Source organism: Motacilla alba, chromosome 14 (genome assembly GCF_015832195.1).
Source record: "Motacilla alba alba isolate MOTALB_02 chromosome 14, Motacilla_alba_V1.0_pri, whole genome shotgun sequence".
In the NCBI taxonomy this organism is placed as follows: Eukaryota; Metazoa; Chordata; class Aves; order Passeriformes; family Motacillidae; genus Motacilla; species Motacilla alba.
In genome coordinates, this window is record NC_052029.1 from 11010133 (window position 1) to 11037351 (window position 27219).

The 27219-nt window shown below is 46.9% G+C and overlaps 2 protein-coding genes and 1 long non-coding RNA gene across 3 annotated transcripts; 1 reads left to right on the top strand and 2 right to left on the bottom strand.

Moving 5' to 3' along the window:
* Positions 1-9140: 9140 nt before the first annotated feature.
* Positions 9141-12350, bottom strand: LOC119707174 (cytochrome c oxidase assembly protein COX19). Its single transcript, XM_038151752.1, has 3 exons — positions 12160-12350; positions 11956-12067; positions 9141-10493 (listed from the first exon to the last, which is right to left on the bottom strand). The coding sequence occupies exons 1-3, from the start codon at positions 12239-12241 to the stop codon at positions 10406-10408; spliced, it is 282 nt and encodes a 93-aa protein (XP_038007680.1). The 5' UTR covers positions 12242-12350; the 3' UTR covers positions 9141-10405.
* A 2338-nt stretch (positions 12351-14688) lies between these two features.
* LOC119707084 lies at positions 14689-24846 on the bottom strand. The gene is made up of 5 exons (XR_005258677.1): positions 24769-24846; positions 19780-19991; positions 19211-19458; positions 15758-15856; positions 14689-15510 (listed from the first exon to the last, which is right to left on the bottom strand). It is a non-coding gene; the product is annotated as an uncharacterized LOC119707084 (long non-coding RNA).
* Positions 19594-26255, top strand: LOC119707082 (cytochrome P450 2K4-like). The gene is made up of 9 exons (XM_038151612.1): positions 19594-19950; positions 22110-22272; positions 22437-22586; positions 22872-23032; positions 23479-23652; positions 24193-24334; positions 24886-25073; positions 25552-25693; positions 26068-26255. Exons 1-9 carry the CDS (start codon positions 19753-19755, stop codon positions 26253-26255), a joined length of 1506 nt encoding a protein of 501 aa, XP_038007540.1. The 5' UTR covers positions 19594-19752.
* The last annotated feature ends 964 nt before the right edge of the window (positions 26256-27219 follow it).

A 27219-nucleotide genomic window follows, 5' to 3' on the forward strand; every position in this document is an offset into this window, starting at 1 on the left:
GCTTGAGCCGACCTCACACATACAAAGGTATCTCTGTAACTTTACTCCTGGTTTATCCAAGGTTGAGAGGCTGGCTATTGCCCCAGTGTGGGTCGGCACAATGTTGATCCAGGGCAGGCGCTGAGGTTCTCCTGATGGACACTGACTCCTGAGGAGTGTGATTCCTGGCGCAGAGCAGGGACTGCATCTGAGTTTATAGCTCACACGGGGTAAAGAGCAAAGGTTGCCCCTGCAGGGCTTGTGCAGGCTAATGGGCATCACTGCTCAGGCTTGTCCATGTCAGACTGTTCCCTCCTCTGAGCTTTCCCCACACTGTTCCTGTGGGTAGCACTTTTCAGGGAATGCCTAAATGAATTTGCTCCTTATTCTAAAAGCAGGGTAACTTCAACGATGGAGAGAAATGATGCATTTGACTCTATTGATTGTATAAGGCTTTTTAATTACTTTATTATGCTATATTATTCTATACTATATTACATTTAAATTGAAATTGTACAAGTACTCAATTGAACTTATCTGTACAGAATTTTGTGACTGTCCTCTGACAGTCCCAACGCACACATATGGATTTAACTGGTTAATGAATCAAAACACTTACACTAGAATTTAATTACTAATTTTTTTAGGTAAGTAATTTTTTACCATGTATTCTACTTGTTCTAAAACACAGGAGTGGTAAATGAGATAAGAATTGTTCTTTCTTTCTCTGTGGTTCAGAGAATGTGAATCTCAGAAATATTTTTGGGAAGTTGTGCTTTGCTTTTCTCTGTGGAGACATGTGGCCACAGCTCCTATTTCTTGCAAAATCTCTGACCAAACTCTCTGGAGATGGGTTGTTGCTGTCAATACATCACCCTCATTCAGATGCTTCCTGTCTCTCCACTGCTAAGTGACTTGGAGGTCTGGCATAAATTCATATCCATATGTATGGAAGTACTTACATATTTATGTGTAAGATGTGTTTGTTTGTAAACACACAGGCTTTTAACTCAGTCTTTTCTAAGTGACAAGGTTGTTGCCTTAGAAACGGACATTATTAATGCCATCTCCCGAGGTGCTAAGCACAGTGGCAGCAAGGGCAGCCTCTGGAAATGCCAGATACTGAGGTCAGGCCAAAGAACACCCAGAAATTCCTAGAAACCTTTCCATCATCTTTGCGGTGACGCCCTGAAAATGCACAGACATAACTACACCTTCTCCTTGCCCTTCCACATCAGCTCCTTTCACCCCAGAGTGCCTTTTGTTAGGAAAGAGCTGTTTACTCTGGGGTTTAGTTAATTTCCCAGCCCTAGCCCCGAAATGGATCAATCAATGTCACAACCATGCAAGTAAAAGGGTGTTAAACACAAGCCTTGATGCGACCCGGGAGCGCATTCCCAGCACAAGGTGGGGAAGCATTACAGATTCCTGCGTGAACAGCAGACCTGAACAGAAATATCAATAATTCATGAAACTGCATTCAAGCAAAACTCAGGAGCAGCAGATCCACCAGGCAGGATTCCATAGGCTTCCTCAGCGCCACAGGGGAGGCAGCTCTGGCAGCTGGAGGTTTGTGGGAGCAAGCTGCAGTGCTGGCACCCGCACCTATATTAAACGAGCACCAGCTCATTTCCGTTGCAGTATTGGTTTCCTGTTCAAAAGAAAAAGAAAAAAGGAAGAAACCAATCCTAGAGGTTTTTTTTTTTTAAAAAAAAGAAAGAGTTTTCTGGGTTATCCAGTTAAATCAAGAGTGGGTATAGCTGGGAGGGAGGAATATCACAGAGCAGAGACCTCAGAGCAGGGCAGTTTAAAAACTCTTGAACCAGAAATCCAGTACTGATGCCAACTTTCTCTTATTTTCAGCAAATTGCTGTATGGAGCCTGTGAGATTTTTTTTTGTGTGTGTGGAACAGGGAAAAGCACACTCACAGCATCTGTGTGGTTAGGATGTGTGGATTGAGTTGAAGAGGATAATGCAGGAGAAAATGATGTGAGGGTGGAAAAAGAACTGTGATGTCCTGTGTCTGCAGAGCTGCTCTGCACCTGCAGCAGCCCTCAAAGAAGACAAAGCGTTGTTCAGCTGTAAAAGCGTCTCACTGCAGAGTGATCTGCAGATCAGGGCTTCCTTCCATTTGCATAGTAGTTAATTCCAGTGCAGCCCAGTGTCACCAGTGTGAGAAAAGGGGAATCCTTTTCTCCCGTGATTGAACAGTCACGCAGTTACCACCGTGCAAACCAGACCACAGAGATCCTTTGTAGGGAAGCAGAACTGGGGAGAATGAGGACAAGGGAGGAGGTTCAGACCAAAATCTCCTTTTTTAGATTTCTGCAACACCCCAGAGCTGATCACTGCTCTCTCATAGCCATGCTGCCACAAAACTTCTCCAACCAGCAGCCTGTCATGTGCTCAGGACACCCTTTCAGTTTCTTTTCTGCCTGCCTCTGGCCAGCAATGGGCTGGTTTGGGGGTCACTACATGGTTGCAGGAGCTGCTTAGTTGCTCAGACAGCATGGCCGGGAGCCAGAATATGTCTGAGAGAGAGAGAGAGATGGTAATTGATGGCTTGGAGATGTTGGATATTTGTATGTCTGCTCCACAGCACCTGGGGAAATCTCAATGTAAGAAAAACAGCTCTGCAACAGCCCTGTTGTTGCACCAAGGCCATTTCCTATGATGTAAAATATGGCATGGAGGGGGCAGCTGAGAGAATTGGCTCCATGGCAGCTGAAGTGAACCAGCTGGAGATATGCTGATTTCTATTGCCCAATGACAGGCTCTTTTCTGCACACAGAGGAGATGAAATTAGTCCAAGGAAGTCAACAGTTCACCAACATCTGTGGCAGACCACTGCTTTTAGCATTATTCCTGATTGATCCTAATTGAGAGACTGAGGCCTGTGGAATCTCTGTGTGGAGAATGCCAGCCTGTGTGTGAGGACACTCATACATCAGGGGATCAGCTCCTCCAAAAAAAAGTCAAAGTGATTATTCAGAGCCGGACATCATCAATTCAGTCTGAGTCAGAGACACAGCAGGACAGGCTCGGCGTGCAAACAGCAGGCAGCACTTATCATGGAGATTGCTTTTGCTCTATTCCGATAATTTAATCTCTTCCTGGCTCAAATGGCTCATCCTTCCAGGAACAGCTTGGAGACATTCAAGCAGGAGACTGAGCTGCGTGATGTCACCTTCCAGGGTGGAGGCTGAAGTGACTCACCCACCTGCTGCCAGCTCTGGGAACCTCCAGCCAGGGACACAGAGCAGAGAGGGTGATGGTGCTACAGGCAGGACCACAGGAGAAAGGGGCAAGCCCAGCACCTCAGTTCTGGTCTGGAAGTCTCTGCAGCAGAGCCTGAATTCCTCAGAAGAAAAAAGAAAAACCATTTTAAAAGGCCATAGAAGAAAGAAAACAGTGCAGTTATTGGCCCCAGTGGTCAGTCTCGTGTCACAGACTGCAGGTCCAGCTCAGGCAGCTGAGAGCACATCCCCTTCTGTAGCACTGCTCAGTTGTGATTTGAATAAAGCAGTAGATGGAAACAAAACTGCAGCTTTTCTCTAGAAAGAGACTAAAAATGATGGCCTGAAGAGAGCTGCCAATCAGCTGGTAATTTAGCCTCCTCCCAATTAACTTTGTCCACAGAAAGTTGAGGGCCATGTCCTACCCTTCCTCTGCTGCTGATGGGATCGTTTGGATGTCACTGTATGCCTCCTAAAAGCTCCCACAACATCGAGATACAGAGCATGCTGCTCATTTATCTGTTTATTTCAGTATGCTTTGCCAAAGAAAAATCAGCAAAGAATTAATTAACAGCAATTATTTCTAGCAACAACAGAGCAGCCCTGCTCCAGAAGCCATGAAAACAACATCATGAGACCCCTGTGGCCAAAAAGCCTTTCTAAACAGGTGCAAAAATAAACACTTTTATAGCAGGGTATAAAAAGAGCCCAAGCCAGGTTGGGGAATGGCAGGAGAGCAGCCATTTCCATGGCTGAGTCGGAGCAGTCACCCAGGTGACTTTTGTAAAGGAGCTTTAATAAACAAACCAGAGCAGAAGCACCAACCTAAGTGAAAGAACCAGCAGGACCAGGTTATTGCTGCCACAGAGGGTTTACTACACCCATCACCCTGTGTTATTAGTGCTGCTGCAGTGATTTACTGTCCCAGTCAGTGCAGCCGATTAGAGCTGTGATCTAAAGTACAGCCAGCTCCAGTTTCAGTGATAAACATCACCCCCCTGCCTATTACTTGCTAAAATAAGCTGAAATAAAGCCATCAATCCAGACATCTCTGTGCTCAAATGAGTCCTTCTAGCTGGCACCACCACACCTGCAAGTCTCCTGCCACGCCTGCTGAAAGGATGGAGGTAGATCTCCCAGGGAAGCTCTCATTTTTCACCTACCTGGTTCTTTTTCAGCAGCCAGTGAACTCAGCATCTCTGTTTGACCAGCCCTGCAGTGACCCAGTTCCTCTAACATCCCTGTGCTGCCCAGGCACAGCCTGAGCATCTCCCCTCACACAAGGTCATCTCCTGCCAGAGATGCTCCCCTCCATGCTGCATCCTGGCTGTTGGCAGTGGACAGTCCCTCTTTTCCACCAGACTCGGCAGCACAGTTTGGGGCTGGGGGAAACGAAACTAAAGCCCACAGCCCAGCCACCTGCACCACCCCCAGGGACGTCTGTGCACACAGCCTGGTCACTCCTGATCCGTGGCACTGCCCCTGCTCTCCCACACAGATCCTGCTCTGGGATTAGACATGGACACAGCACACCTACACCTCTGGATCAGACTGAAATTGGAAAGCACAGAGAAGATTTGCGCTGCCTTAGCAACCACTCTGAGCATGCACATGGACACGGGAGATGTGCCAAACAGCAGGCACACCCCAGAGCCTGTGCTCTGTATGGGCTGGGGGAGGACAAGGCTAAAGACAACCTGCTTAATCCAGGGCTTGAACTCAGCACAGCTTAACTCCCACCCCACACTAAAGAGCAAAAGCCAAGGGAGGCAACCTCAGCCCCCAGAAAGGACCAGCCTCATTACCCCCCTGGGATTTCCTACTTGGTGCTTGCTCAGGGGACCATGAGGACTCATTTATCAGCGGGGGTTTTGTTCCTGCCTGGTTCAGCATCCTGAGTTTCCAGCATTTTTCTCAGCATTGTTCTGATCTGCAGCTTCTCTGCAATCCTGAGTGGCAGAGGGAATATTTTTTCCCCATCTGGGTCTGCCTGCCCAAAACCTGACTTCCTCAGTGGGGTGAAATGCCTTTCCATCCACCCAGCCCTGCTACCTGGGGCTGTCAGTGCAAGCCACAGAAGAGCCCTGGCTAGACTGGCAGCAGATGGCCGCAGCACACAGCATCACATCAAACCCTCAGGGCCATCCTGGTGTCCCAGATTCAGCAGTGCCATCATTCTCCTGCCTTGCCCACTAAGGAGAGATGCTTCCAAACCCAGCTGAAAAGCAGAGCATGGTTTAATAACAGAGAAATGTAAATTGAGAGACACAAAGGGGCCTGGCTCCCTCGCAGAGCACCCCTCCCATGCTGCTGCTTTCCCGCGTGCTCCCCTTGCTCAGCAGCTCTGAGCAGGATCAGAACTGGGTGTGTGAGCAGGTTCTTGCTGAGCAGGGCTTGCTAGCAGCAAGAAAACTAGAAATCCTCCAGAAATGAGAGCTGTCATCTCCCCTAAGGTTACTGAAATAGGCAAAGGACTCAGCTGCCCAAAGGGGCTGCAAAAGCACCCCCACCACCTGCTTCTTAAAGCCATCAAGGTGAAGTGAAAAGCCTGGGTCATTCTGTCCCCTTGCTTTCTTCACCCCCCTGCTCTTTCTTTGCCAGGCTGCTTTCCACCACTGCTCCTATCCGAGTTTACCAGAATTCACAAAGACCTGGACAGAAAAGCACAACACAAGGTGGTTTATGATGTTGCTCACTGCAGGACACGTGGCCAGATGGACCCAACACCCCTCCCACAGCAGGGCCTCACTCTGTATGGGAAGGACTGCTTGTGCAGGCATCCCACAGCAGGTGGGAAATATGGGACACCAAGGCTTGCATTGAGCCCACCAGATCTGATCAGCTGAACTGTTTTACCTCACAGAGAGCCGTGGCCTTTCTTGGGCTATATGGTGAGTGCCAGCTTGTCATTCAGCCAAGCCCAGCAGGAGTCAGAAAGCATAAGATTGATGCACCTGCTAATGCAAATCCCAGAATCTCCTGGATAATGAGAGAGAGCACAAGCATCAGAACCTCTAGGGAGAGCCATAAAAACCCGTCTCTGTGTCGTCATCAGTTCCAGGAAACAAAAAATGGATCAAGGTCTATCAAGTCCCCTGCACACACTCATTGGACTTCTAGGTGACTTTCCATGAAGCTCCTATTTTGAGCAGTGATCAATTATGCATTTCAAGCCATATGGCACCTTCATTCCAGAAGGAAGGCATTTTGTCTTGAAATCTGTAAGCTAGAAAATCTGCTGCATCCTGACAAAAATGCAACATTGCCAGTTACTCACAGAAGCAGATCATTAAGAAAAAGAAAATTAAGACAGGATAAGTTTAATCAGATGTCCAGTTTTCATTGAAATACCCTTGAAAAGGAAATATACCCTTGTATGTGCTCTTCCAGGCTTTCTTTAAATTCATCTGAGTCAGAGCTTTGATTTTTGTGTGACACCTGATATAATATACAACATTCCCAATTTAGCAGAAGGATCTCTTCCAGCATGGATCTCCTCCAGGCACAAAAGCACTGAAGTCCTCTGGATAGATATGCTACCAGACATGACAGCAGTCCTGCACACTAGCAGAAGTACCATTCCCATCCCAGGAATTATGGGTGAGAAATGTAGAAAAATACTGCTCTCCAGTGGAGCCAGAACATCCAAGGCACTTCTCAGAGCAGCAACAAGCGATTTTGCAGACATTTTTATATGGCAGCAGGCTGTTCTTTCTCTCATAGCCTCCTACAACCCAGGTTTCATTCCAGAGGATCAGTAAAATGCTGTTGCCTCTCAGTTCTCTGCTTGGAGTGAGACAACCACGAGGCGAAATTTCAGAGGCATTTTAACTCGTTGCCCCTCACCTGCTTCAGCCAAAACCAAAGGCAGCAATAAGTAAAAGCTGTTTTGATTGCTGCCCCAAGGGCAAATAATCACCAGCAACACTGTGTTCTCCCAAGGAAACCCAGCCACAAGGAGTTCCTGGGGCTTGAGGCCAGCAGGACAGACCGGGAGAATGCTTTGGGGAAGGACCAAGCGTGAAGGTCAGCAGCCACACCCACTGCTCCGACTGCTCCCAGCCCCAAACATTCACCCCACAGGTGCTGACAGCTGGACCCTCCTGCTATGCCAGGTATGTCCTTGCAGGTGGCAGAGGCAGCAACAATCCCTCCTCAGCACTGAGGCACAGCCCCATTGTGCTCCCACAAAGGACTTTGGACCGTGGCCCATTTCCAGAGCAAGCACAGGAGGCTCTCTTTGTGTAGGCTTTTCTGTCAAAGCACACCCAGAGCTCTGGGAATGTTTATTAAACCCTTTCTTCCTGGTTCTGCAGGTCACTGTAGTTGTTTGGAGAGATACACCTAGAGCTCAAGGTCTCCCAGGAAGACATAACGATGGTTAACTCGCAGCAATGTTCTCTCTGCAAATAACTGCTGGGATCAAGGTTAAGCTCTTTGTGCTTGAGCGGATTTTAATCTGAGCAAAGAATGTGTGGGCAAAACTCTGCCGATCCAGAGCCCTCCAGGGACTCCCTGGGACGGATCCCAAGCAGCTGGGTGCCTCATTAGGGTGTGAATGAGGCTTTGTTGCAGAAAAGCTGCAGAAAAGACAATTGTACCTCCCTGGCTTATTGATTTCTGTTGCGATGGAAACAGCTCACATAGATCTTCAACACAGTCACCACTTCCTCCTGCTTCGGGCTATCCCTTCCACACCTGTGCAATTACAGCCAGGCTGGCAGGCTGTACGTCAATCCCAGCTGATTCCCAGTGCTTTGCCCGTCTCCAGGTCGCAGGATCTGTCAGCAGGTGGAGCTTCACGGCAGCGCTGGCTCGGGCAGCACCTGGCAGGCTCCTCGCAGGAAGATTGATGCACTCCCGCAGCACAGCAGCTCGTCAGCTCCAAACAGCTCCACCCCGAAACGGGGTCCCTGACAAACTGCCTCCCCTGGAGCACACACACCTCAGCCCAGCGTTTCCAGAATAGATTTCTCCCAATGTGGTGACAGGCTCCTGGAGAGGTTCCTCCCTGGCCTGGGCACAGGAAAGTTGGCTATGAACCTACTGCTTTCATTTGGCTTACACCCCACTGTCAGTTTAAAGGAGCACAGACCTGGATACCACCAGCAATACTAAAATGAAGAGGTTTCAAGTGAAAAGATTTAATTAACGATTTGTATGTAGGCAGGAATTAATCGAAGAACATTCTGGGAACTCTCCAGACCACTCCAGTGCTGCAGGGACGGACTTGTCCCTCTGAGCAAGCTGGGAAAACTGTTTGACCCCAGGTCTGGTACTAATGGCATTTTCCCCACCACTTCTCAGCTGCATCAGATCTCAACGTCTGATGTCCCCCAGCAGCTCTGAGCTTCCCTTAAAGCTCCACTGAACACATCCTTTTCTGCAGCCAATGCTTACAGCCAGGACAGAAGTGCCCCTGCCCATTCCCTGAATTTTCAGCTACCCATCCACAGCTCTCCTTGTCCTGGCACGAAGGGACAGCAGCTGACTCACTGCTGGGAAGAAGGATGAGACATGCCCATGGATCTGGACAGGGGGAGGATGAGATCTTGGGGCTGGTGAAGGCTGCAAACCCCTCACACCCGCAGGGTGCCAATCACTCAGCACCTCAAAAACTTTGTAACAACCCAGAGGACAGGGCTGGCATCAATGTCTCAGGGAAACACAGATGGAACTGGTGAAGGAACTGCTCGGCCAAAACAGCAGCGCAGAGTAACAGCCAAAAAATTAAACTACCACTGGTAACAGCCCAGATTACTCCCCCACCACTGGTGGCTTCTTTCAGACCTACCAGGAATTCACTTTGCCTTATAATATTCAGGGAGCACAGAAGCATGAAATTTGATTTCTTTCTTCTGAAGATGCTGGAGATTATTTTAATTCTAACCTGGTATCTCTAAAAGAAAGCTCTTATTCAGTGGTTTAATATAATGTCTTTTAGTATCTGTTGCAGCAATACAATCTCTGCTTTCTTTCCTAGAAATGTGCTAATCTCACCAAAGGATATAATTTGAACAGCAGAATGAAGTGGGATAAAATATGCAGCAGCAGGCAAATGTCCTTTTCAAACAGGAACCTGCTCGGAGCTATGTGCACTCTGTTCCATCAGATTAGACAGAGCAGCAATTCAAATCTCAGCCCCAGTGATCAGTATGAAGAGCAGAAATGTTCCTTCACCCTCTCCTGGAACTTGGTGTGAGCAGATGCACAGTGGAGAGAGGCAGAAGCAAAGGCAGCCAGCAGGGGAGGCGAGATCTGTCAGAGAGGGGACACCAGATAAAGAGGGAAGCCTTAGGGAGCTGCCTTGGCAGGGAGAGCTGGACACACAGAAATGATTCACTGGGTTAAAAAGAAAAACTAAAGCAGCAGGGATACCAGGGCAGAAGATACAGAGGGAAACACATCCAGAAGATTTACACATTTATTGCCTGCTTGAAACACACTTCTAGGGGCTAAGAGGCCAAATTATTTCTGCTTGAACTCAACATTAATTAAGAAACACTTCAGCTGCCTTAGAACATGCAAGAAAATACCACTGTTCCCAGTTAAATGATGGAAAGATTATGTGAACACAGCTGGCATGGTAAATAAAAGCAGAATCACTCCCTGACCAGTGTCTGAAACTAGAAACACTCTCCCAACAACGATGGAAGATGAAATGACTGAAAAAACACTGCCTCAAGTGCTCAAGTACCCCCACAGGGCCACAGTTGTTCCATAGCAGGGTGAGACCTCCCCAGGGATGGGGACTAATGCCAGTATTTGATAAAAATCAAATTTGAAGTACAACACCTTTATTTCCACCTGGCAAGTAACTGCTGTGAGCATATCAGTACTGCCCACAGAAGATTAATCCTACACAATAAAGCATTGTTTGGTTTGGGTTTTTGTCCCCTTAAAATAAAACTTCACTGTTCTTACAGAGGCAGGGAGAACACTTTGGGCTGTAACTGTTTTGCCTCTAGAGAAATTAAAAGAAAGAAGTTAAGAAATACTTTGGCAAAGCAGACAAAGGCAGTACTTTTGCTCATTTAAAGAAAATTCTTATTTTAGGACAGTTGAACTGTGGAAAAAAAAAAGGTTCTTTCAGGAAACATTTCCTATTGCAATATGAACAGAATGTACAATATGTACTACATTCAGAGTTATGCTTTCCCTTCATGAGGGGCCAAGTTGTCTGTCTTCATCACGACTTCTCAGGTTTTTCTTCTGATTTCTCATTTATCAGGTCTTTAAATCCCAATTTTTCCAGTGGTTCATTAGCCATAAGTTGCCTAAGTAAAAAAGAAGAAAACAACACAAAACACTTTAGGGAACACAGCCTACAAGCAAGAGAACAGCAGCATTTTCTATTTCATTACTATCATTTACCCTCAACAGATCCAAGACATCTATACAGAGTGCCTGCTGTTGGACAAGACCTCAGAAAATTCAGTTTAAGGAAAGCAACACTCAGCAATTATTTTTTCCCCCTTAACAGTGGCTTTCCAATTAAATGTGTTGTTTCCCCATTTTAGGTACTGAGCAAGAGTTTCATAAGACCTGACTCCTGGTTATTTTTAATTAACACATTGCAGAAGAGCTTCCTAGAGTGCTACCAATGCCATTTACAGTTTCAAGTGAATCTGGTTTAGAACAGCCTTTGTGGTGCCACTAGGGTTTGCTGTAGGGATTTCAAACTCGCTTTTGATTTGCAGTGTACTTTCCTGGATCCACGGAAATCTGTGCGTTTTTCAAAGTCCCCTGACTCACCCTTGTACAGGAAGCATTGCAAAGCAATGCATGAATGGAAACATCCCTGGAAAACCATTCACCAACGCTTCCTTCACTTGAACTGAGGTACAAAATCTTTTAACTTGCCTGCTTGAAACATATTTTAACAGGCCTAATTATTTCCACTTGAACTCAGCATTAATTAAGACTCAATTGCATTAATGTATGCAAGAAAAACACCACTGGCTCTGATAATTCATTGTTAAGCTCCACACAACACTTGCAGGCACTCTGAACACAGTCAGCTCTCACTGAGCAGGCCACGCAGAAGGGGAGCAAAGTATGGGCCACAAGTTAAAAGTTTAATTTGTAACCACAGCTGTAAACAAAAAGAAAAGCTTCACACTGGCCGCTGTGCAGGGTGGAAGCTGCCCGGGTCTGGAGCTGGGGTGTTGGCTCAGCAAGGAAGTAAATGCCACCGCCACTGCGATTTTATTTGTTGGCAGATGAGGAGGGGTCAGACATGCCACTTCACAAACAGAGCTGCCACGGACTTTCTTTTTTCTTTTACTAGCACATGGGCACGGCTGGGAGGAATTTGAAGGATTATGTTGTATGAACTTATCTGACCATTCTGTTTCTATTCATAAACAAATACAAAACCTGAGGGATTTGGCTAACCAAATCACAACAGATGACCCATCTTGGCTAGACAGTTTGTTTGAGGGTTGCAGTTTTGCACCTTGGCTACAAGAACTCTGTAAAATAGTCTTGATTATTCCAATAGTAATGTTTTAGTAGCAGTACCCTGTACACTTCAGTGTGTGCAAAAAATGATGAGTGAGACAGCGTCTAACAGCTGCTCGCTGCTATCCCTCCGCACGGGCTGGACAACACGGAAACCACAAAGCAGGTAACCCGCAGATGCCACACGGACAAAAATGCTGCGGGACTGCGGGCTGCCTGCCCGTCCCGGCCCCGCAGGGCGCTCCCGCTGTCCCGAGCCGCGCGGGGGCCACTCGCCTGTCCATGCGGCACTCCAGGTAGGCCATGGCGCTCTGCCGGCACGCCGCGCTCTCGTAGCCGCTGCGGCGGAGGCACTCCATGAAGCGCTCCTTGAAGGCGCTGCACTCCCCTGCAACACACAGCGAGGGCCGCGCTAGCGCCGCGCCCGGGGCCGGCCCGGGGCCCGCGGGGCAGGCCCGGCGCTAGGCCGCGCCACCGCACCGAAGTGATCCAGCGGGAACGCGCCCTTGTCCGGCGGCCGCGGCGTGAAGCTCTTGCTGCTGAAGTTCATGGCGGTGGACATGTCGCTGGGGGGGTCGGTCCCTGCGGTCACCCTGCGGTCACTCTGGTCGCTCCCGGCCTGTCTGTCTGTCTGTCTGTCTGTCGTTCCCGCCGCCTGGGGGAGCCGCGCGCCGACCGCATCGAGCGGGGGGGTCACGTGACCGCCGCCGCGCCGCCGCGGAAACGGCGTGGGCGTTGCTATGGCAACCGGAGCGCCGCGCGCGTCGCCATGGAGACGGCGCCGGCCGCCATGTTGGGCCGGGCCCGCGGCGGGAGGGTCGCTGCCGTCCCTGCGTGCCGGGCTCTGCGAAATTAACTCCTCACAAACCCCGTGCCACTGCCCTCACTGCCCTCCGAGTGCTCCCAGCGTGTTCTGGGCTGTCCTGTGCCGGGCTCTGCGAAATTAACTCCTCACAAACCCCGTGCCACTGCCCTCACTCTCCTCCGAGTGCTCCCAGCGTGTTCTGGGCTGTCCTGTGCCGGGCTCTGCGAAATTAACTCCTCACAAACCCCGTGCCACTGCCCTCACAGCCCTCCGAGTGCTCCCAGCGTGTTCTGGGCTGTCCTGTGCCGGGCTTTGTGGTCCCTGTGGGTCCCTCCCAGCTCAGGATGTTCTGGGACCCCGTGAGTCTGTCATTCTTTCCTGTGAATGATGGTCGGGGGCTGCCTGCCTGTGGAGGGGTCCGAAAAAACGGTCTGTGCTTGGCATCTGTGCATTGGGAAATGGAGGAGGAAAGAGCCAAACTTGGAGCCTGCTGTCCACAATAAAGGATCCAGCCTTGTCCAATCTTTCCCTTTCCTGTGCAGGGCTGAGGCCAGGCTCCCCCTTCCCTTCTGCCCCAAAAATAAATTCCTCACCTGTCACTGCCGAGCCCTGGGTCCCGACCTAAAGGCCCATTTTCTGCACCCAGCTGTGGCTGGTGTGTGATCCCAGAGCCCTGGGGACGGCACTGGCACAAAGGCAGGATCAGGCAGGACCTTAGAAACCCAGCAGGATTTTGGATGGGCTGTCCCCATTCCGCTCAACCACCAGCCACCCATGCTGGCCACCATGTGGTTCCTCATCCCTCCTCAGTCCTCGTGGTTCAAGTTGTGCACAAACCCTAGGGACAGCACCGAGTTATTTGGTACCTGCTACAAGCAGGGTGGGTTCCCATCATGTGGCATAAATGGTGGGGGACACCAGTAAAACCAAGGGGGTGCTGGCAGAAGCTGGAGAAAATGTGAACTTCCAGATCCTCAAGATGTACAACAAAGGAAAACCGCCCCTTTTGCCTGCAGGTTTACAGCTCAAACTCTGCAGATTCACAACCTCCTTCTGAAAGGAGGATGAGAAATAGCTTTAATTTAACTCACCAAGTGTTAACCATGGATTACACTGACATTTTTTTCTTCTTTGCCCATAGCTGCAATTGGTTTAAGACAGTATTTTATCTTTCTTAAGTTGATTTTCTTTTAATTAAATGACTGAGCTAAGCAGAAAGAATTCGAGGCTGGGAAAAAAAAGAAATGAAATAGCTTCAATTTTTAAGGACAGCCATTATGGAAATATTAACTGCAGCTCCATTTAAAGTGTCTTTTTGTTTATGCTTTGATTGCTTTCTTATTAAAGTATTGAAATTGTAAATGGAAAATTACACCGTGTTCTGTTATATAAGCAACTGGTTTGCACAGCTTGAAGTATAAGGTTTTATTATTAGGTTTTCAGGGCTATGAACAATAGATGGGTTTTATTATACAGCAAATAGCACTTTTCCACTTGACTTCATTATAACACTTAATGGTAAAAGGGAGATACTCCTCTTTCATAAATAAATGCAGCAAACTGCCTCCCAGATTTCAGACAACTGAGCAGCAGGGAAGTCACTTTGCTTTATCTGAACACATTTAACTGATGTGTCAAGGCACTTGATTTCAGCAAACTGCCCAAATTACATTCCTTCCTTCCTGTCACAGTGGCCAGCTTGCTGATTTCCCATGCGATGAAGGAAGAAGTCAAAGGAAAAAGATGTGCAGAGATCCCACAGTGGAATTCTTCCCAGGCAGACAGCACCAGCCCTTTCCAGCTCTGTTTAACACCTTTACCAAGGGTGATGGGATCAGGGGCACCCTCAGTAAGGCTGTAAGTGACACCCAGTTGGGTATCAGTGTGGATATTAGGAAAATTCACTTCTCCGAGCACTGGCACAGCTGCCCAGGACACTGGTGGAGCCCCTATCCCTGGAGGTACTTAAAAGCCATGTGGATGTGGCACGTGGGGACATGACTTTAGTGGCAGCACTGGGGGAACAGTTGGGCTCAATGATCTTAAAGGTCTTTTCCAACCTAAATCATTCTGTGATTCATTCTCTGCAAAGGCTACATCAACGTGGTATATTTTCTTATACCATTTTTTTTAAACCTATTTGTTAACTCAGGATTCTTCTTTGGAGTCTTAAATGTTGTAGTTACTGAAATTCAGGTCAGGTATAGTAGCAGGTGTTTGGTTAGGATTACTTAATGTTTTTATTGCAAATGCCAGTTGTACCTTCTAGAATTTCCTGTAAAGGTACAGGTTCTCATACAATCTAATACACGTGCTTCAGCAACTTGGGATAAAGTTTTCCCAAGGAGATCAAATAAAACCCCCATTAGATAATCATTATGAAGGAAAAAAATTCATTCGTGGATTAAACCAACCAGTTCCAAAAGAACTCAACAAAAACAGAGCCACAAAGAGCAGTGCCACAAACAGAGAATCAAATGCTTTCCACATATTATCTTTCAAAGGAGGGAGAGACTTTGCATCAGGGAAATCTGAAATAGCTGCTTCAGCAAAAGGGTGCCCATTGAACAAGAGAGATCAGATAATTTGTAGTGTTTCACAGTATCTCTAGTATGGAGTCCTGAGCCCTTGCCAAAAATTAAAATGCTTGAATTAGGAGATTTCCAAAACTAGGGAAAATCTTGCTCTTCCCCTTTCAAGTCACACAACTTGATAGACTGAAAAAGAAATAAAAATCCTTTGCTTGAACCAGACCTTTCATCATTAATTATGGACTGAAGTAACACTTAAAATTGTTCTTTTCCAATGTTGTCAGGTAGTGCTGAAGACTTACTCCACTGGTGGTATTTATCCATCAGCTGGACAAACATCTCCTCAGAAGGAGTTATTACACACTCACCATTACTTTTTGGAAGCACCAAATTGAGCAACACTTCAGAGAAGAACCTTTACTCATTTTCCAGGCAGGGAAACATCCGTGACTTCCATTATTTTCTCTCTCTCACCACGCTGCCTCTTCTAAGAGCCTGCAGACTCAAATTATCAGGTAGTTAATTGGAAAATAATTTATTGACAAGCCATGAAAGGCTCGGAGTAAAGCACTAGGGGATTTCGTAGCTTGACTTGGGATAGCTGTAGGAAATTAATGAGCTGAACAAGACCAAGCACATTCAGATGCTGGAATTTGTGCCCTTGAGACTGCTGTTCCCAGCCCAGGCAGAGAACACACCTCAGAGAAACATCCTTCCAGGATCACTCATTCCTATGCCTCACCTTCCAGCCGAGCACGCCGCCAGCTCTTACATAAGGCCTCTTGCTCCATCACTGCCACAGGCTGTTGTAAACCATTTTTCTCCCTTTTAATTCAGGTTCCTAGACAAGCAAAAATGCAGAATATTGCCAGAATAGTCTGGGGAATGGGGATTTCTGTTGCGGATGATTAATGAAATATTATTGTTTTGCACTTACAGGGAAATTGTAGTTTCATGCCAATAAGGTCAGGGCCTTAATATGTTCTGTGCTCTGTAAAGATGTACAGAGTGATAGCTCATTTTCTGTTATTGCTGAGCCAAAGCCTCATCAGTTTAGAGAGGAATGTTGTAGAAATGGCAACGCTGCACTGAGGGGTGAAACAAACCTTCATCTTAAATTGCTCATTGCAATTCTGGTACATCTAAATCCACATCTCCACCTGCACCAAGAGAGGCGTCCAAAAGGAAGATGCTGGGACCCTGCTTCTGTAGATACCAACTAATCACCCTTCATGATATGCCTCAAATTTCTCTTGGATCAACACAATTTCTGCAATATGTTTTTGAGAGAGACAAAAGCCAGAGCCTTGGAGCTGTGTTGAGGCATTTGATTTATCAGCTGTATTTTGAAAATCATCTCTTCATAAGCCAACCTACTCAATACTCACCTCCCAGGTCAGGCTGCCTTGACTTGCTGGTGTAAATGTAGATCTGGAAGATCATGGCTCCAGCTACAGTTACAAGGGATTTTACTGCAAATATTTTTGAAGATATGCATATTAAAAAATACATTAGCAGCACCAAAGCCAAGGATCTCCCATGTGTCTTCTCACTGGGTGAAAGTCATGAAGGAATGGCATCTACTCAGTCCGAGAAGGAGGATTTTAAAAGCAACAAAATTCCCAAGAATGGTAAATGCTTAACACAAGTGGGAAATACTCTCACCTTAGGCTCTACACAGGGACAATGCACTAATCTCATGCACAGATTTTTTTTATTTTCTTCTCCCAATGACCAGACTCATCACATATAATCTTTTACCTCAGAACATGGGGGAAAAAAAACCAACCAACCAAACAACCAAAAAAACAACCAAAAAAACAAAAAACACCAAAACAACCCAGGAATCTCTTTTTTTTAAAAAAAATTTGCCATTAAATAAATATTTTAAAAAATATTTTTTCAGGAGTCTTTCTTCCCAGAGAAGATTTGCAGCCCACACTGATTTGACAGATGAATGAAAAGAAATTAGGGAATCATTTGTATAAAAATGAGCAAAGTGAACACTTGAGATACTGATCACTACCCTGTAGTGATCCTGTAGAAATACAGATTTGCAGGGTGGGAAGAAGTGGGTGTAATCCAATAAAACAATGCAATAATGATGAAAAATTGAAAGAGGTCGGAGTCGGAAAGCTTTTGATTTCTTTTTGCACTGGCATTTGTCAAGGCAAGCAAAATCCATTAGCAAGGAGCAGCCTGAGTTTTAACACATCTGGGTCTTTAAAAATGTTAATGTTTAATAGGGTGTGCTCAGGCTTTATATGTCCCTGATAACAATGCATGGGCTGATAGGCATCTCCAGGGGCTGTAAAGCAGTGGCAGAGCCTTGCAAGGCACACAAGCACTTGGTGCTCACTCTCCTGGTTTATGATGTTATCTGCAGTCATTGACTGAATTATGGCCTTATAACAACCCTTTCCCTGCATTATCCTACAGTAGCACTGCTAACCTGTGTCCCATGAGAAGGGGCTGTGACCTTCTCCAGATGAGCACACAGGAGTTACTGTGGTGTTTAGGTGCAGGCTCATTGTCCAGGAGGAACTGATGAGTCCCCTGAGCTGTGCCCACAAAATGTGCTCACCTGAAGGTGGTTCTGCCTTGGGCTGGTAGAAAGACAAAGATGTGAGCTGGGAGAAATGTTTTCCCCCAGTCCTGTGTGGGATCCTCACCTGCAGCCTGTGGCTGCAGGCTGTGTTCAGGATTGCAGCCTGGAAGCTGAGGGATGTGAGGAAGGAGTGGGGGTGAGGGCATCACATTGGCTCTATTCTAAAACTGCAAAGATTCCCTCCCTCTGGAGAGCTCATCCCTCATTTCTCACAGTCCAGCAGGCTGCAAGTCCATGGGCTCGCTGCTTGAGAAAGTGTCTCACCCTATATATTGTCACCACAGATTGAAGACCTAGGGAAAGTGATTTTTCTTGCTCTGGCAGGAGCCAGCTCTACTCCAACAGAGCTCTGTGTAGACAGCAACAGATTTCCTCCTTTGGTACCCAACTGGCCCCATGCAGGGTTTTTCCCCTCTCTCTTACTACATCTTATAAAGTCTCAGGAGCCCCAGTAGTCACACCGTTTGCTCAGAGAAGAATCTGGCAGAACAGGATATTCTTGGAAATGTCTGGGAGAGGAGGGTGCAGGTTAAGACCTCTCAGCTGTGCAGCAAATCTTGAGATGGATGTGACCATCCACTGCCCTCCTTTCTTTGCCCACCCTGCCTGGTCCTCTTCTGCACAGCAAAGTTCCCCCTTGTGAAAATCTCCACGCCTGATAACAAGCCTTGGACAGCAGGCAGATGTGCAGGCAGCTTTTTCATGTCAATCTAGTTAGAGTTTATTGATTCCCCTTGCCTTTGGCTAATGTACTTTTATTATTATTAATAAATAATCATCATTTTCCCATCAGTGTAGCCTGCACCCGGGAGCCTTGGAGAATTCTAGCAAAAGAATTATTAAACTAAAGACTCCTAAAGGGTTGAACAGCAGCACAGCCCAGTAATCTGCCAGAATCTGCAACTGGGGAGGAAATTATCCCCACTGGAGGAAATTATCCCCACTGGAGAATATGGGATAGAGCATCAAATCAGCCCCTTCCCCCAGAGCCATCATTTCTACAAGTGGCTTCCTGTTCTTGGTCACTTCTGCTTTGTTGTCATCCCCCAAGGATGCAGAGGGTGGGGGTGGCTCTTGGAGCTGTCACCTGGGCACGTGAGCTCTTGCAGGACCCTGCCCTGGCTTGGGACATGACTCAGTACCTGCAGGGCCAGAACGGCTGCCATGTGCTCCTCCTGGCTGCACCTCCTTGGCAGCAGCTGCCCAGGCAGCCTCCCTCCTCCATCCTCTGCCTGGCCAGCTGCAGTCTGATCCTGGCTCCTCCCGGGTTACAAGGATTCAGGATCTCTTTCCCAATCTAGGCAGGATTGCCTGCAGGGGACAGTTTCTCCTGGAGGATGGCATGCAGCTGTTCATAAACAGAGGGAGTCATCAATTGCTGAGGCAGGCATGGCCATCCAGGCACATGGTTCTCTGGGCACTAAACTGCCAAATAGTGACTGACATGGTGTCAGGGGCATTTTGGGACTGCTGGTAGGGGATTTTTGGGACAAAGACAATAACAATGCTAGTAATAAAAACCACTGATTTGCTCAAGGAGGGGATTTTACTGGGGTGGCAGGAAAGCAAAAAGAACAGAGCTGTCACCTGTAAATAGATCTGCTCCTGTCAGCAATCCTGAATTAGTACATCTTCATGCAACCACCATTCCAGTTGGCCATGGTCAGTCTGTCCTCCCTGAGGGCTTGCTTGCCAGGTGCACCCTGGGCCATGCATTGTGTGGGCTTTCCCTCCCGTGTCCTGCTTCCTCCATTGCATCACCAGAGTCCAGCTGAGTCCTGTGATCTGGCACAGCGACAGCAGTCCAGCATGGCTCCTGTCCTTGAGTTCTGACCCTGAAATCACATGGAGAACATGCCCATAACACAGACATTCACTGGAAAACAAACACCTCGTCCCAGTGTTGTGGATGAAATAAGAGCTCTGGATTATGATAATCCATGGTTCAGAATAAAAAAGGGTGTTTCATCTGGCAGGAAAATAGAGTACATCTGGTCTGAGTGGACCTAAACAAGTCTGCAGAGCCCTTTTCTCTGTGTAAAGCCACTTCCCCAGAAGGTGTGTCCAGACAATGACAGAAGGGCTATAAAGGGACCCCAAGATGCTCATACCCTCAGCTGCTTTAGGACATGGCTGTGCAGAGTCTCCTGCAGTACCTGGGCTCCAGCTCGCTGCTCTGTTTGGCAGCAGGGCTGTTTGCTCTCCTTTACTTTCTCTCCAGCTCCAAGAAGTCAGTTTGCAATTTGCCCCCTGGGCCACGACCTCTTCCTCTGATCGGGAACCTGCACGTGGTGGACCTGAAAAAGCCATTCCAGTCGCTGACAGAGGTAGGGGCTGAGCGAGCAGGCTGGAGGCAAATGTGCAATTCCTGCAACGAGAAATGCAGCTGGGGAAATAGAGATGTGGTTGTGTTTGCTTTGTGTGGAGGGCAGCAATGAGATATATGGCACACAGGCAGAACAACTTTACTTTCAGAGGTGCACACACACACACACTTGTATTTATATTTATAATATAATACACAAACTCCTTTCTTTATACACACTCAAGTGTAGACCACCCACCCCTTGCAATCTACTCCAAATTGTTGGTGTTTTGAGCCCTTCAAAGGCTGCAGGAAAAAGACTTGAGTTGGGCCAGGCTGCTGCCATCAAGAGAGGTCTCACTGCCACCAGACCTCTAGGAAGGATGGGTGGATGGAAGGGATGCAGCAAGAAAAGGTATCATCCCCACAGCAGAGGGACAAACTTTTTTCCAAAACTAATTACATCTCTGCAATGCAAAGCACAACTCTGCCTCCCCAGCCCTCCCCATCCACACACTGCCCAGGATGGTTGAGGACTTGATGTGTGGATTTTATATGTCAAGCTAAACAAATTGCTTTTTCTTACACAGCTCCATGGATACTTCTATTTCTAAAAGAGAGAGAGAGAAAAAAAAATTTAAATATTAAAAAGCCAGGGACAATGTTTGTTTCAGAAAGTGTCTGCTGTGTTCCCCCGCAGGCATCTGGGGACAATTCAGTGGGAATTCAGAATTTATCTGGTTGCTGTAGAGACAGTTGAGGTGCTGTGAGGGACCTGTCACATGCCCTGTGTGTGTGCTGCTTACTGGACACTATGGTGGGGGAAGCTGGTCCCCAGAGAACTCCTTCAGCCACTAGGACATCTGCAGTGAGAGGGCAGTGCAGACACTGCAATCCTCCTGTTAGCTGTGGAAGAAAGGGCATCCTGTGTTTCCAAAGCACAGAATTCCTACAGCAGGCACACAGTTCCCATCTGCCCTGATTTATGGGGCAGAGGATTGTGTAGAGATCAGTTCTGATGGGCTTCTGGTTCTGAGCTCCTGGACATGCTTGAGGATGTCAGTGTGAAACTATTTATGAACTATTTCTGGCAGTACTGGGGGATTTTATGATACAAACATCACGTGACAACACCAGACTAATTTCCCACCATCTACCAAGAAGCTTTATTTGGGCTTTCAGGCCTGCCACATCCAATACTTGTGCTACTGAGTAAAACCAGAGGGGCTGCCAAGAAGCACTAATGCAAGGAGATGGCCAAAGGAAGGCCAGAGGCAGCTGCGATTCCCTGCCCCTGGCTCTGCCACATGCTCTGTGAGCTGCCAGGGATGCAAGAACCAGTGCTAATGTTATCTCCCAAGCCGTCAAACCACTGCTTGATGAAAACAAATTCAATTTGTCTGGTGTAATAACAGGAGCTGCTTCTAATCTGAAATTCAATTTGTGGAATCTATCTAATGCATAGAAAATGGTAACCCAGGCGCATCAGAAACAAGAAGACATTTGGAGGGAATGGCTTGCAGTGTGTTCAAACGAAGCCTAAAATACCAAGCGGATGATTAGCTTGTCAAAGCCACCTTTCAGGGTAACAGATGATTCATTTTTAATTTGCTATAAAAGCCTAACACTCCTGTGACATTATCTACCAGAAAATGCTTCCTAGTCAGATTCAAGTTTCTGGTGGCCAGCAAATAATTCCATAATGACTGCAACACTACGCACCTTGCCATAATTAGAGACAAGTGCTGTCCTGAAAGAAGGAGTTATTGTCTGGCTTTGTTTTCGCAGTGTTTGTGGCTTCAGCCTCAAAGGTGTGTGCACGCAGCTTGCCTCAGGTCACCAGCACTCCAATAAACAGGCCTGCCTGCTACAGCATTCTCTACCCAGCCTCCCAAGGTGGTATTGCTGGCCTGCTACTGCAGAACACCACAGGAATGCAGTGGCACTTTACTGACTCCCCTGATAGGAGCAGTGATAGCAGACACCTTGTTGAGCAAACAGGGTGCAAGCGGAGATGCTGGCAACCGATAGCTGCTGCTCACTGCTTGAATTACAGCAGCACCTGGAGACATCAGGCAGGGCTGGGAGGCTCCTTTTGGTCTAGAAACCACCTAGAGTGGCCAGTAGTAGTGTTTGAGTCCAGATCTGGCTTTGAATGAACATATTTATTTACCTTGACAGCTCTCCAAGATATATGGCAACGTTTTCACGGTGCATTTTGGACCCAGGAAGGTTGTGGTACTGGCTGGATATGAAACCATCAAGGATGCCCTTTTAAATCATGCTGAAGAGTTTGGAGAGAGGGCAGAAATACCCATATTTAGAAAAATGACACAAGGAAATGGTAACTGACCTTCTGCTTGGATAAGTTTTGTCTCTGTTCATTACATTCTCACAGCAGAGAGTACTGTCCTCTTACAGATCACTTTTTGTGATCATAGGAGGCACCAGTGTGTAAGAACATTTATGAACCACAGATGCCATACGGATGTTGCACCTTTATTTTAGGCATAGCATTCAGCCATGGAGAGATGTGGAAAACTATGAGAAGATTTACCTTGTCCACACTGCGAGATTTTGGAATGGGAAAGAGAACCCTTGAGATCCGAATCCTGGAGGAAGTAAATTCCCTTATTAAATATTTTGAATCCTATCATGGTGAGTGTCAAGTCTTTAATCCAGAGACAGAGAACAGGTCTAGCAGAACAATAAAGATTAATGAAAGTTTAACTCTGAGCAAATGGTATCTCGTGGTTAAAGTTCAGCATAAAGTGCAGTAGGTTATTGAACCAAGGCCTTAAAACACTGAAACAAAATTCCCTGCTATGAATTCTGGGTGGGGAATGAGTTTTCTTTGGGAGCTCAGGACTACATTTCCACAGGAAACCAGACTGAAACGAGCATAGTAATTTTGTCATTTTGTTTTCATTGCTTGAAATACAGGGAAACCATTTGATACGAAAATGATACTCAACAATGCTGTATCCAATGTCATCTGCTCTATATTGTTTGGAGAAAGGTTTGAATATGATGATCCAGTATTTCTAACTTTGCTGAAGCTGATAAATCAAAATACTAAGCTGTTGGGCTCCCCTATGGTGCAGGTAGGAGCCTAATTTTATGTTTTTTGGGGAATATCCAGTTTCAGCATTTGTTCTCCTGGCGTCCCACATATTTCTTCTTGAGAACAAGAACATTATCACTAGTCAGCCTGTACAGAACACATCTGTGGTTCTGTATCTGCAATGCACAGATTCCCAGGCTCCTGTACTTACTCTGTGAAGCTTATTAGTAAAAGGAAAAAAAACTCCAAAGTCTTCACAAAAGGAAGAGCTTTACCCTCTTTGAAGAGCAGAAGCACAATCCCAAACCTGCCTCCTTGAATTACAGAAAGAGCATCCTATTGCTGCAGAAATCCAGAGCTCCTTGGACTGTAGAAGGGGGAATTGCAGCCTCAACTATCAGGGCACAGGACAAGGGACCAGCAGTGTGATTTGAGATACCAGTATGTCTTCAAAAATGCCAATTAACAGTAAAACTTATCTTGCAGTTATATAACTTCTACCCATCCCTTGGATTTCTGTCTGGAGCTTCCAAGACTGTGCTACAAAATATCTTTGAATTGAATGCTTTTCTCCAGAAGCTTTTCCAGGAACACAAAGAGGAGCTTAATGAAAACGACTTAACAGGCTTTGTCGATGCCTTTCTGGTGAAGCAAAACCAGGTACTTTAAAGCTGAGCCCCAGTGTCTTTCTGTTCCCTTCCCTTAGCTTTGACTTAGCTAGCCCTTAGGACAGGCCATCTGTCAGGGACTGGCAGTGAGTGGAAACAGAAGAGGTGCAGTGAGCAGAATATATCAAAGCTCACACACTGAGCTGTGCTGGATTCTCTCATGGCCCCTCTGGAACTGCTGGTTAAAGGGATTTAGCTGTCAAGACATCTGCTGGGGGGGGAAATAAGTTCCCACTCAGCACACATAAGGAGGAGATCATCCCAAACCTTCCTGCAAGAATGGTACAGTGATAAACTGTGTTGCAGTAAATAAATTCCAATTTATTGGAATTATTTCTAATATCTAGACTTGGGGATTACACAAATGCTTGGCACCAGACAAATTCCACACAGCATAGGCCCTAATGCTAAAAGACTAAATGTTCAGTTTTCCAGCACATATAAAGTCACAGAAGGCTAAAATGTAGATAAAAATGGTGGCAACACAGTCACATATGGGTATCACTTGCTGTATTACTCCCATATTTTGAAGGAGTCAAAGAAACCACACACTGCATTCAGCAATGGAAACCTGATGTTTTCAACCCTGGACCTCTTTGCTGCTGGGACTGAGACCACATCCACAACTGTGCGCTGGGGGCTGCTGCTCATGATGAAATACCCAGAAGTTCAGAGTAAGGAGGACACATCTCTTGTACAATTTATTGTTGCATGCTTAAGGCTTTGGGTTGTGGAAGGGAGCGGAACTCATTCAGTGTTGCCTAGAGTAATTATTCTCAGTGCTCTGACAGAGATAACAAGCATTGACTTTACAAAGGAATTTTATTCAGCTGGATTGCAATAAACCAGCCCAGCCAAGTGGGAGAGGCTAAGGGGCAGCCTACAGACACGGTAAAGCTCCCTCCTGGTAATTCACCTGCAGGCTATGGGCTTACGTCACTAAAGGTCTCCTCAGGAGCTGATTCTGATCTGGTTTCTGTTGAAGGTTGTGGGGTAACAAAGGTGTGTAATGAGAGTCAGGCATGAGATGGACTGTAGCGACTTCATTCAAGCTGCCTTAGCTCAACAACAAACCTGAAAGACCCCCACCATGCCCCGACTTACCCACCTCTGCCCTTCCCAGACATTTACAGTTTTCCCTTTTCTTCATCTCTGCTGAGCTGGTAGCCATTTCAGTTGCAAGATGAGATTGTTATCAGCTTCTTAATCCTTTCCTCCCTCCAAGGAAAGATTCAGGAAGAAATGAACCATGTCATTGAACCAGGAGAGCTGCCTAGGTTGGAGGACAGGAAAAAAATGCCTTACACAGAAGCAGTAATACATGAAATACAAAGGTTTGCCAATATTGTCCCCATGGGCGTATCCCGATCAACTCCCAGAAATGTGAATTTCCGAGGCTACGTGATTCCTAAGGTGAGCTCTGAGGCTGGCAGCTTGTGTTCCTCGCAGCTTTCTTAAAAGCAGATGAAGAAACACATAAATAACTAAAGACACGGTGATGCATGGTTTAATCTGTGCTGTGACCCTTTGTCTTAGATCCAGGATAATTACTATAAACATACAATGGATTGTGGTCTGGTACAGCTGTTTGAATCATGATTAACCAGAGATTTAATTAAATCACACTAGTTTGAATCTTTTATGTCAAATGTGGGACCTCTACCCCAGCACCTTAGTTGAAAGATCTGACTCTGTAAGAAAGGAATGTTTTTTGGTCCAAAAAAAATAAAACAGCAGTTACTGAAAACAAACAGAGCCACGATGGGGCAGAGAAACATTCCCCAGTTCTATTTGTCATGTCATATTTGCCTCTTCACATTAGGAAAAAGAGTAGTCTGGCTTAAGTAAGGGAGTGATCTCCTCTTCCACGAGTTTCTTTGATCCCTTTCAGGGTACTGAGATTATTCCACTGCTGACCTCTGCTCTGAATGACGAGTTACACTGGAAAACCCCAGAGCAGTTCAACCCTTCCCATTTCCTTGATGCCAATGGGAACTTCATTAGGAGAGAAGCGTTTATTCCATTCTCCATAGGTAAGAGGGGTGTGGGTGCAAGGCTAATGGCAGTTCCCCCTGATTTCAGGAAAGTATAAAAGCCAGGGACACAGAACAGAGGGTAAAGGATTTCTGGTCATTTCTCCTATCCACCATTACTGAGGGTAACCACCTCTTCTTTGGGAGAGATGGGAGACATGGATTTACTCACAGTCACTGAACAATTTCATATATCTACAGACTTGTGTGTAGTTTGAGACCAAATCAGTAGCACCTCTAATACACAGAGAGAAGGAAGGGAAAATTTCCTACCTCAGCAGCCTGCTCTTCCAGACCTCCTGTTTAGAAGGTCTCAGACATCAACACTAACAGTTACAGTGTTGACCATTAATTTCTCCCCTGGTTGTTTTCAGGGCGAAGGGCTTGCCTTGGTGAAGGACTGGCCAAAATGGAGCTGTTCCTCTTCTTTTCGGGCTTGCTCCGCAAATTTGTTTTCCAGCCTCCTCCAGGAGTGGAGCAGTCAGACCTGGATCTCACTGCTGATGTCGGCTTTACCTTGACTCCCATGCCTCACCTGGTTTGTGCTGTGCCCTGTGAATGATCAAACAGCACAGCATTAGAGTAGTGAACACTTCAAGCTTTAAAGCAAATCTAGCTACAGTGGGGAGAAGCTGTCCCTGAGCTTGAGGGGAAGGAAGGCACCAGGCACTGTTATTTTATTCTCTCTCATTCGTGACATCCTCTCCAATGTCTTGTAATGCAAACCCTTCAGACAACTCTGAGTTCTGCTCTCAGAAACTGTGATTCATTCTTGGAACAGCACATCAGAGGTGCTGTTTCCAGGACAGTTTGAAATAGTGAAATGCCTTCAGACCTCCTCTGTAGATGTAACCCATCAGAGTTCTCCCCTGGCAGCCTCTATGGGGAATTTCTCAGCCCAAAGTCCAAGGCCTATAGCAGAGCTGATTATAAATGGCCCAGCTGGAGACAAGAGACACTCAAAGGATCTGGAAATCTCCTCAGGATGGCTGTTCAGCTGAGCCTCAGACTGAGCTCCCATTGTGCGATACAACCTGCCTTATCTTTATTACAGAGTCCCAGACACAAGGGTGTAACACGGGCTGATGCCAAGACCCAGGCAGGGGCAGTTATCAGAAAACATCTAAGTGGTTTGGGAAATGGGTTCTTTCCACCTCACACCAGGCACTTCATGCTGAACAGCCCATTTATGATGGGGCCAATTGAGCAGCTTTCTGCTTCTGCTAAGAAAGGCATTTCTACCACTCCCTCACCTCTGCTGGCTTCATGCTGGCTCTGGCACTTGGCCAATCCCTTATTGGGCCATCTTGGATCCCTAACCTGGCAGAAAATGAGCAGCCACGGCAAGGGAAGAGTTTCTGAATCAGCTTGGCTGAAGCCATACAAGCCTGCGGCAGTGTGAGGGCAGTGGAGCTGGGGCTGGGCAGGGACTGCCACGCTCCAGCAGAGAGCTGGGAGAGGTTCAGCCTCCTGCTCCCTGCTCCACTTGCACCTCAGGGGCTGTACCTGCTCTGTAGATCTTCTCT

What these genes read in the sequence shown, in the direction of transcription:
- LOC119707174 (XM_038151752.1), bottom strand. Translation starts at nt 12,241, where the DNA reads ATGTCCACCGCCATGAACTTCAGCAGCAAGAGCTTCACGCCGCGGCCG. An exon ending in GTTCCCGCTGGATCACTTCG is followed by an intron (nt 12,068 to 12,159) that starts GTGCGGTGGCGC and finishes TGTGTGTTGCAG; the next exon opens with GGGAGTGCAGCGCCTTCAAG. An exon ending in CTGGAGTGCCGCATGGACAG is followed by an intron (nt 10,494 to 11,955) that starts GCGAGTGGCCCC and finishes TTTTTTACTTAG; the next exon opens with GCAACTTATGGCTAATGAAC.
- LOC119707082 (XM_038151612.1), top strand. Translation starts at nt 19,753, where the DNA reads ATGGCTGTGCAGAGTCTCCTGCAGTACCTGGGCTCCAGCTCGCTGCTC. An exon ending in ATATTTTGAATCCTATCATG is followed by an intron (nt 22,587 to 22,871) that starts GTGAGTGTCAAG and finishes CTTGAAATACAG; the next exon opens with GGAAACCATTTGATACGAAA. An exon ending in GAGGCTACGTGATTCCTAAG is followed by an intron (nt 25,074 to 25,551) that starts GTGAGCTCTGAG and finishes GATCCCTTTCAG; the next exon opens with GGTACTGAGATTATTCCACT.